We start from the raw sequence: 10,602 nt of genomic DNA, 5'->3' as shown, positions 1-10,602 counted from the left end.
AGAGAGAGAGAGAGAGAGAGGGGAGAGAGAAGAGAGAAGAAAGAGATACATAAAATGGCTTTAATTTTCATCTTGAACTAAATTTGATAAGTATGTACTTATTGAGCACCATTTGTGTAGCTAGCGGTGCATTTGACGTTGTTGGGGATGTGGGTGTGGGTGGGTGCTTTTGTACCTGTTCAAGTGTGTGCTCCACGCACGTGTGGATGTGCTAAGAGAGGCCAGAAGCTATATTAGATAGTGGACAAGTCCTAGGGATCCACCTGCCTCTGCCTCCCCGGAGCTGTGATTACTGGCATGCGCTCCACACCTGACTTTTTGTGCGAGCTGGTGACCAGAACTCAGGTTCCCATGCTTAAGTGGCCAGCACGGTATGGTCAGAGTCATCTGGGCAGCTCCATCCGTGGACTCGTGAACCCATGTGAAGTAGAGGATCCAAATGCATCTGTCGTTTAGGGGTTTGTCCCCCCTATTTAATCCAGCATCAGGATGCCTGAAGGTATACGGTGCCATCGTCTAAACCATCAAATGTTCTCAGAAAGTGAGGCAGGATCAGCTCAGTCGGTCACTGCCCAGACCAAAGCAACTGTTGCTGCATTCCCCATAACTTTCTTCAAAGAAGAAACATGTGGCTGAATGGACAAAGAGGGTGCCAGTTCCCCGGGTCCAGCCAGAGTTCAGGGTCCCTCTGGCAGATCTGCAGTGCCAACTGGCTTACTGTGTCCTTGGCATTGTGTGTCTGCTGCGTTTGCTTTCTTCCTGGCCACCGCTTAACTGGTTCCCAGAGAGTGGGAGTGGGTGGATTTACATCCATTTTTCCATTAAACACAGAATCAACTCAATGGCTCACATTGTCCAGACAGACAGGCTTTCATTTCACCTTTGATTCTGCAAGGGTTAGTCATTCAGGCTGACCCTGGGTCATTGTGACGGGCAACGAGAATGGGTGGCACTTCAAAGATCTGTCACCTTCGCTCTTTCACATCGGAGCGTTCAGCTATCCCAGGACATCGTTCTTGCTGCAGAACTAGCCCAGGGTAGAACCGCTGAACAAGCAGCCAAAAGAACTCAATTAAAATTTCCACTCTTCTGCTTGCTGACAGCGTCCCTGGGGAATCTGCAAGCCCCTCTGAGCCTTAGGTTGCTCACTGAGGAGGTGGCATCAAAGTCACCTCTTGTTTGACCTCGGAGAAGGAAGAGGCACAGCCAGAGACCTGAGCTGTGTGTGGCTCAGTGGATACATTCCCTTCGCTTCTTCTCTCTTAAACTACAGGTCCCTCCAGGATTCCGAGTTTTCTTCATACTGAACTTGAGGTCTTACAAGACCCAGAACTCCTTAAGTCACCTCCTCTGCCACAGCCTCCGATGGGTTAGTGGCAAAACAAAACAAAACAAAACAAAACAAAAAAAAAGACGTAATTCTCAGTAATCCCTTGGTCTCTTTTCTGCAGGCCTCATCACATTGCTGAGGCTTGGACTTAAGCTGCCTGGTGGGATAGGTCAGCACCTCTCTACGTCACCACCCCCACTCCCATGGGTGAGCTCATCCTTTCCCTCTCTTTTCTAACCCCAGGTTTTGGCCCCCAGCCTGTTCCACGTCACAGTTCCACTGAAAGGCCTTGTGGGATACAAGGCAGCCAGGGCACAGCGCTGGCGCTACTACGACCTGCAGGGCACCAAGCTCACCTGCCCTCTGCGCGACCCCGAGGGGCTGCAGCAGTGGCTGGAGACCGAGCAGTTCATGAAGACCCTGTGGCAATGGCACCAGGCAGACGTGAACATAGAGGGGGACATCGTGCCTGCCAAAGTCCTCCAGGTGTTCCGGACGCTGGTAGAAAACGCAGTGAGAACCTGTCACCTCTCAGGTGAGCTGATGATCAAGGAAAGCCACAAGGGACACGGTAGCCAGTTTTCTTTTACACTGTGGCAATGGGGGATGAGGGGCAGGGTGACCTGCTAGTCTGTTAATGAAATCCGCAGGGTAGGGATTCTTTCTTAGGGAACATTTCTGGGACTTAGAAATTACCAGAAATTACTGCCCTGACATACCTTAGGCTGTGGGTTTTGTGCCCTTCCCAAACCTCAGTGTACATATTTATAGCAGCCATTACTCACCCCCCATACCCACCCCAACCCCGCCTCCCACCATGGTTACCGGGACTTTGTATACAACTCGGAGCATCTGACTGAACACAAGGTGTGGAGAGCGCATGCTTGGAAAATGCCAGCTTCCTACAGCAGCAGCCCTGAAGCCTTAGGACCCATTGACCTTGACAACTGCAAACACAGAAGGCACAGCACAGGGTGACATGTGTACATGCATAAATGCACAGACATATACACACATGCACATGTGTAAAAACTGACTAAATTCCTTAATTACAAAAGTAGTTATACACCAGGAAGGAAAAAAGATGAGCTGAGCAACAGAAATAATGACACAAATTATTAGCAAAACAAATAATAAGCAAAACAGACTCAAACAAACAAACAAAAATCCAGAAACAGGGATTTGGGGAGAAGAATATAAATGATTTTAAAAAAGGAAAATGTCGATTTTAAAAATATTAAAAATTCTAGCAGATTGCCAGGCATGGTGACTGGTGCATGCCTGTAATTCCAGCACTGGAAAAGTTGAGGCAGGAGGATTACTACAAGTTTAAGGCCAGCCTGAGTTACAGAGTGAGGCCCTGTCTTATGAAATTAAATAATCAGCTACCAGGACCGGAGAAATGCACAGTTTTAAGAGCCATGACTGTACTTACAAAGGACCTGGGTTCAGTTTCTAGCTCCCACCTCAGGTAACTCATATCCCCTGTAATTCCAGCTCCAGGGATCTGACACCACAACCGACCTCCCAGGGTACCTACATGGGTATGTACATACATACAGTCACACACACAAACACACACACACACACCACGTAATTTAAAATAAAGTCTAAAACAAAACAGTAATGACAAAGAATCCCAGCAACAATAAAAGCATATTAAAACGCCTAGCCGATTAGCAGCTGTGTGAAGTGTAAGAAGCATGCTCTTACTGGGTGAAGGGTGGGGAGGGTGAAACAGGCATTTTCGTGCTGTTCTTGGGAAGAAAAAAAAAATCACTGTTTTGTTTTCAAAGCGCCATTTGCCTGTTATATTCTCTATGATGTGCTTACTTGGCAATTCAACCAATAAACTTTTGCAAACACACAAAGAAATATGGCCAAGACTATCCTCTGCCCTGGGTTGGAAAATAGTAACTAACTAGAAAAAAAAAAACAAAAAACAAAACTAAATGACTACTCAAGAAAATTGGCCCAGTAAATGATGGTGCCCTTGCCTGGCAGACCGCGTGCAGCCTTTGCTGAGTGAGACATAGGCGGGCACGTATGTATTATGAAAATTACACAGGCTGCAGGACTCAGAGTCAGATGATACATTAGTAACTGTTTGCTTGTCCGAACAGAACAGCTCTGAAAGCCTCCATCCTGGTCATGTCTTATGGATGTTAACTTCACAGAAAGTGGATGGGTGGGTCATTTAATTCTTGTGGCCGTTTTAGGCTGGGGTAACATGCAGCTTAGTTGATAGACTATTTGCCTGGCATGCAGAACAGCCCAGATTCGAACCCCAGCACTACATCCATCAGATAGATTGGCACACACCTCTGATCCCTGCACTCTGCCAGGTGGAGATGGAAGGATGAGAAATTCAAGGTCATCCTCTGCCGGGTCACCCTTCAGCAAAATCCTGACATCAGAGTGCCCTTCCTCTCACCTGCCTTCTCTCGCAGACCAGCATGGGCGTGCTCGGGTGAAACAGAGCAGGCCTATATGTTAGACCCCATCTCACAGTAGCCAGTATGATCCTTTCCCATCTTTCCCATGGCTTCCCTTCGTTGAGCCTTCTGGAAAGAATCTCTTAAAAAGAAAACCTCTGGGCTGGGATTATAGCTCGGAGGCATTGTGATCCGCGTGTGTGAGACCCTGGGCTCTATCTTCTGCAACACACACACACACACATGCTCACACTCATATGCATGCTTGTGTGCACACGTACACACACACACACACACACACACACACACACACACACACACACCCTCTACAATAATGTGCTGAAAAGCTCTGGAGTAGTGGGGAGAAAAAGGAAAGACCCACTGACCATAAACTTTCCCGGCAAGGCTGTGACAATGACTGACTGTCTGGTGTCAGTAGAACTAACACCGTGTGACAGTCACACTGAAGGCTGCCTAGACCATCTGCCTTGATGCTAGTGTAAAGCAAAGGCGTTCTCTCTCTTTATCAAGTGTCTCTGGTTGCTTTCCCATCAGGCAAGGTCAGCGTGCTAACCAACCGAGCTGCTGTTTGGGTTTCCATGGAAACGTCCACAGGCCAGGTGGAGCTAGAGCTGGCCCCTACTGTGGAGATCCCCACGGCCTGGTCTGAGAAAGCCCAGTGGCCTAGGTGTTTGAAGCGGTGGCCTCCCCCAGATAGAGTGGAGTGCATCAAGGTATGGTGGCCAGGCGGGGGCTCATTCTGCAGAGTGCTAAGGGCTGTGCTGATCTCATTACTGACAATGTAACAGCTTACTGGGGAAGCAGGGGCTTCCTTAGAGCTGCTACTCCAAGGCGTGTGCCCCCCTCAAGCGGAGGCATCACCCCTGCGCTTACCAGAAGTGCAGGTTTCTCATCAGGAACTCTGGGCCTGCCAGGTAAGCATGGGACAAAGTCCTGTGACCCAGGAAAGGCTGCTAAGTCCTCAAGGACTCTGACACGGGCAGAGGCAGCTGCCTAAAGTGGTCTGAGCCTCCCCTGCCCCCTGTGTGAACTCAAAATGCTTTGTGTTTTTCCACGCTGCTCTTTGGCCTCTGTGTTTTGCCATCCACATGTGAGTGAGAATATTCAGTATGTGTTTGCCTTTTTCTGCATGGCTGCTCTTTACACCTTAGACTCCAATTCCATCCATTTCTGTGAATGCCTAGATTTGATCCTTTTTTGTTGGCTGAATAATACTCCATCTCACAGACATACCCTACGCTGGGGGCCGTGGGTCCCTCAAGCTATGCGTACTCATTTTCTTTCCAATTCTTTTTCTTTTTGCAGTCATTTGGGTTCAACCTGGTGGCCCGGTCCAGCTATCACTGGCAGCTAAGTTTCCCCCAGGCAGAGCAGATGCTGTTGGAGCAGTTGGATGAAGATGGGGGCTGCCGCAAGAGGTGCTTTCAGGTCCTGAGGCAGCTGAAGGAGGATGTGTGGTGTCCAGGGAAGAGGCCAGTCATCACCACCCACCACCTGCAGGTGAGCACGGGGTGTGGCGGGGGGAATCAGGGTAACTGTCTCTAGGTGAGTCCCCATGTGTGATGGGATAGGGAGGGGGCCGTGGGAACTGTTTTCAGTCCCAGGGTTTCCACAGGGACTGTGTTTCTGCTCAGGGAGCCTTGTAAACCCCAGCTGTGTGTCACGCCAGGGCTGACAGCAATTCTACTTTCTTTCCTCCCTCCCTCCCTGACTGCCCTTTCTCTTCCTCGTCTTCTCTGCCCCTCTCTCTCCTCCCTTCTAGTTCTGATTCAACATTAGGGATGATCTAGTGTACAAATAAACACCTTATGTCACCTAATAGTTTGACATCCGCCACGGAAAGCCGCAGTGACCAGCATGTCTCCTCAAACTTTCGTCTTCATGTGGGAAGTCTTTGAACGCCTCTGGGTATTTCAAAACAGAAAGAGTCGCTGTCTGTCAACCTCAGGCACATTGCTGTGCTGGCGAGGCTTGAACTATCCCCCTGTAGTTTTTATATTACCACCCAACCTTCCTCTGACCCTTCTCCCTCCCTTTCTAACTTCTCATAGGCGCTGTTTTCCCCTCTGCTTCTGTGAGACCCTCCGTATTAGTGCACACGTGACTGGGAGCACACAGTGTCTGTCTTCCATTTCCTTTATCTCGCTCAGCATAAGTTCCCGTTCCCTCCTCGCTGCTGCACAGGGCGGGATTCCACTCTTTTTTTTTTTTTTTTTTTTTTTTTTTTTTTTTTTTGTGGCTGAGTAGTCGTTCACCATGCAGGTGTACCACATTTTCTCTGTTCTTCTATTAATAGGTACCTAGGCTGCTCTTTTTTTTTTCTTCTCGGCTACTGTGAATAATACTACAATAACCAGAGTATCAGTATCTCTTTAATATTCTAATTTCATTTTCTCAGTATGACTACCTGAATTTTAAGTAGGAACCTCCAATCTGTTTTCCACAAAAGTTACACTAATTTATATTAGTTCCCCTGTCCTTACTGTCTTCTCATTTTACTCCATTTCCCCCTCCCCCCCCTTTTTTTCTTTTTCAAGGCTGGGATTCTCTGTGTAGCCCTGGGTGTCCTTGAACTCACTGTTGAGACCAGGTTAGACTGGAACTCAGAGAGCCACCTGCCTCTGCTTCCCGAGTGCTGGAATTAAAGGCATGCTCCGCCAACACCCAGCTCATTTTGTCTTTTAAACAGTAGCCTGGCATTTCCCTGAAGACTGACTATGTACTTGTTGTCCATCTGTGCGTTTTCTTTGGAGAAATGGCACTTCCTCTTATTTACCCACTTTTCATGGTGGTTTTGTTGTTGTTGTTTGGCTGTTGAGTTCTGTGTTTATTCTGAATATCAACCCCCTCAGGAGTACAGCTTGCTAACATTCCCTCACACGCCACCTCACCCTGGTGACGGCTCTGTAGAGAGGATGCCTCTGAGTTCGGTGTGTTCACAAGCATCTACCCCCCCACCCCATGCTGATGGGTCTTCTCCGAAAAACCACTGCCTGTTATCGACAGTCTCATGAAGCATGTCCCCACTTTCTTCAGTTCCATAATTTCAAGTCTTATATTTCAGCCCCATGATCCATTTTGAGTAGCTTTTGTATCATCTGAGAGATGTGGTTAGTTTTATTCTTTGTGTGTGTGTGTGTGTGTGTGTGTGTGTGAGCGTGCACTCGTGTGCATGCACACAGTATTCTCTCTCTCCCTCCGTCCCTCCTCCCTGCCTCCCCAGTTTTCCCAGGTCCACTTTAGTTGAAGAGATTATCCACTTTTTAAAATCTCGAATGTGTGTTATTATATGTGTGTGTGTGTCTATGTGAGCGTGTACCACGTATGTATAGGTGCCTGAGGAGGCCAGAAGAGGGCATCAGATCCTCTGGAGCTGGAGTTACAATCCATTGTGAGCTACCTGAAAGGCGTATTGGGACTTGAACTCACGTCCTCTGAACGAGCAGCAAGTGCTCTTCATTAATCCAGGACTTTAAATATACATTTCCTTAGAACTGATGGTTTTATTTTTGATTGCTGTGTTTAATTGTGCATACTAATTGGGTCTGGTGTGACGTTTTTATATGTGTGCACAGGACACGCCAATCACACCCAACCTCCCTTTGCACTGCCCCCCTTTGCCCCACCCTATTCCCAACTCCTGGTCCTCGGCACACCACACTCAGATCGACTTCATCCTTTAGTTTCCACTGTGAGAAGCACCGTGCCGTGTTTGTCTTTCTGTGCCTGGCTCATTTTACTTAACACATTGTCCCTCCATTTTGCTTCCAGCCATTTAGATGTAGAGAGGACAGGGTTTCATTCTTTCTGGACGAACAGTTCTCCATTGTATTTTTGTGTCCTATGTGCCCTGGCCAGCCACCATTGCCACTTGGGCTGGTTCCATCTTGTTCTTGATACCTGCATCTGTCAAAAGGCTGGCAAGCAAAGCAGGGGCCAAACCTCACAGAGCATGCTAAGAATTGCATTCTCAGCCAGGTGTGGTGGCACCCACCTTTAAGCCCAGCCCTCAGGAGGTTATCTGTGAATATGAGGCCAGCCTGGTCTACACAGCTCCAGGCCAACTAGGGCTACATAGTGAGAAACGTGTTTTGTATCTTAGTTAATCAAGAGTGAGAGGAACTGTTAATTAGATAACAAAAAAAAAAATCATGAAGATTTATACTTTAAAAATAAACAACAAAACCCCTACAGATTGGCTGGTAACTGGAATAAGCACAGACAGCTTAGACTACTGCCAAAGAGGGTGAGACACGGTGGGGAGGACAGTGGGAGGGGAACGAAGCTGAGTGGCAGGCCTGAGAGACCAATGAGCAGGAAGATGAACCAGGTTGAACTGTGAGTGACAGGGAGGATGCTGCCCCAGGTTGTGTCTGGCACAGCTGGCTGGATAAGCAGGTCTAGAGGCAGAGCAGGTTTGTGTTTCCTCACAAACCATGAGTTCAGTCTGGGCATGTTGGAATGGAGGGAACTTTTCCATACCCAAGACTAAGCAGGTCAGAAGCATATTCTGGGCTGGAGAAGGTGTGGTGTGAGTTTGCCATCTTTCTAAGAAGGAGGGAAGCTAGCACGGAGCACCAGGCAGGGGAGGGGCAGGTGGGGAGGAGGGGTCTCCTTAGAAACCCCAAGGCAGGGCAGGCATAGGTGGGTACAAGCAGAGGAGTAGCTGGGGTGGAGGAGAAAGTCTGGAAGAGCATTGTCTTAGGGGTCAAAAGAGCAGCGGTTAGAAAGGCAGGGTGTGATCAGACTGTCTGATCCTCTGATAAGAGGTGTGAGTCTGGAAAGCGCCTGCCCTGCCTTTTGATGCTGGGAGGTCTTGGGCTAAGAGAGCAGCCTTCAGGGTTAATGGCAGAAGACTTGTTTGAAGAGCAGAGGCGGGCAGGGAGTGAGTGAGAGGAGAGGAAGTTAGCAGGGCACCAGGACTTGCTGGAGCAGAGACTGCCATGGGAGAGCAGGAAGACAATGGCTAGGCCAGGAGGACGTCTTCATCTTCGGGGGGGGGGGGTCCCAGGAGTCCTACAGACCCGGGCAGAGGCCCGTGAGAAAGTGGCAGATGCGGCGACGGAAAGAGGAGACCACCATGATGGCAGAAGTCTCTGGTCCAGGAGAGGAGGGCTTCCGTGTTTCCTGTAAGCCAGAAGGCAGAGGGCCTCTACCCGGAGCAGGGGGTATGTCTCTCTGGGAGAACATAGAGGAACAGGAGAGAGAGTAACTGGGAGGTGTGAGGCAGCTAGTTAAGCCCCAGGCCCCGGGTGAGGCAATGGATCATGAATTTCCAGGGGAATCCAGTTTTCCCAGGATGCCTTGCTCCTCCTCCCAGAGCCCCGAAAACTCAACTCGTTCCCACCATCTTTTGTCCACAGACCGTGCTCTTCTGGACCTGTGAGAAATACCCAAACCTCAAGGACTGGCAGGTCTTCCACCAAGGGCTCTTGCGCCTGGCCCGGAAGTTGCATAGATGTGTGAGCCAGCACTTCCTGAAGCATTATTTTGTCCCAAAGAGCAACCTCCTTCAGTCAGCCAACCCGAGTGAGCTGGATGCTGTGGCCCAGAAAGTGGCCTTCTTCCTAAAGAACCCACAGGTCTCTTTGCCCTGAGGTGGCCCAGGGAGCCCTGGCTACATTCCTGCCTGCTGATTTGGTTCTCAGGACGGTTCCTCAGCCAGCTGCCAGGACCCTACGAACAGAGAGGCCAACAAAGCAGACCAGCAGCTCGCGCATCAGAGGCAAAAGCTCCTACCCCAGGTGCATGCAAGCAAACATTTCATCTTTTCCTACCTCCCCCGGGGACAGCTACCTCCAGCTTCCCCAAGTGGTTGATTTTCCTTGCTCAGGTTCCTATTGTCTGACAAGGGGAATGGAGATGGATTCAGGGAAGGCCAGGTATCAGCCTGCTGCCTGAGAATATTCCAGCTGGCTAGACCAGGACCCACACGCTGACAGACGGCCCACCCGGTTGCTGGTGTCCCTTCACGAATCTCTGTCCTCCGGCTCCAAGCAGGGCCAGCGCTCCAGGCTCTTGAACTTTTCTTGTGTTCCTCTATCAATTGTGTGGAGCCGTCCTTAGGGTTAGCGAAAATCCAAGAGAAGAAAGCAGCTGGGACCCACCTGTCATGTGACTCTAGTCAGCCCGCTCTTCTGTGGTCAAGGAACTTGCTTCCACTCTAGGAATGAGCTCCATGCTGTGGCCTTGCATGGACCCACCCCCAGGTCACTCACGTCTGGATGTCTTCCTTAGCTCAGGCCACTGATTTACTTGTGGATACATACTCACTGGGTACGGACAATGCAGGCGAGAACAAGACAGACTCCCTGGAGAAGACAGGAAGTGAACAGCACATCGGTGACCACAGAAGGAAGTCTACTAGAATGAGGTCACAGAAAGATCCCAAGGGAGAACATGTGGGCAGGCTGGGGTGGGTAGGCATGGGTCCCTGGCTGTGGAAAGCTGGGGAGTAGTTGGTATTACTATGTTCTGGGATCCAAAGGGCAGCGTTTACCTCCGACAAGCACCTTGATGCAGATGATGGCTCTGGTGTCGGCACCAGTAGGGGACTCCGTGGCCCCTGCACCTCCCACTTCTGAAGGTCACTGAGGTCCACAGCATCACACATCTGTACGCTGGCTGGGGATTCCTGGTGCTCTTAGAGAAGATGGCTTCTTTGGGCATTTTCTTAATTCCTCTCAGCTCCGGGGATCTGTCATGACTTTTGAAACATTCTCTCCAGATAGCCTTAGCAACATACTCTTTCTAAAAGCACAAACCACTGGTCTGGGGGGCTCTGAAGAAGCCTGTATGTTGAGGACCGAACCCGAG

At 49.7% G+C, this 10,602-nt stretch overlaps 1 protein-coding gene across 1 annotated transcript in view; it reads left to right on the top strand.

The window, feature by feature from the left end:
• Positions 1-9,552, top strand: part of Mab21l3 (mab-21 like 3) — a 19,864-nt gene extending 10,312 nt beyond the window's left edge. Inside the window, exons 3-6 of the mRNA XM_005357107.2 lie at positions 1,574-1,865; positions 4,321-4,499; positions 5,092-5,286; positions 9,150-9,552. Of these exons, the coding sequence (XP_005357164.1) occupies positions 1,574-1,865; positions 4,321-4,499; positions 5,092-5,286; positions 9,150-9,383 (900 nt within the window). The 3' untranslated portion in view covers positions 9,384-9,552. The remainder of the gene's footprint in view (positions 1-1,573; positions 1,866-4,320; positions 4,500-5,091; positions 5,287-9,149) is intronic.
• The last annotated feature ends 1,050 nt before the right edge of the window (positions 9,553-10,602 follow it).

Source organism: Microtus ochrogaster, chromosome 21, assembly GCF_000317375.1.
Source record: "Microtus ochrogaster isolate Prairie Vole_2 chromosome 21, MicOch1.0, whole genome shotgun sequence".
Lineage (NCBI taxonomy): Eukaryota > Metazoa > Chordata > Mammalia > Rodentia > Cricetidae > Microtus > Microtus ochrogaster.
This window is presented reverse-complemented; position numbering and strand designations above follow the sequence as displayed.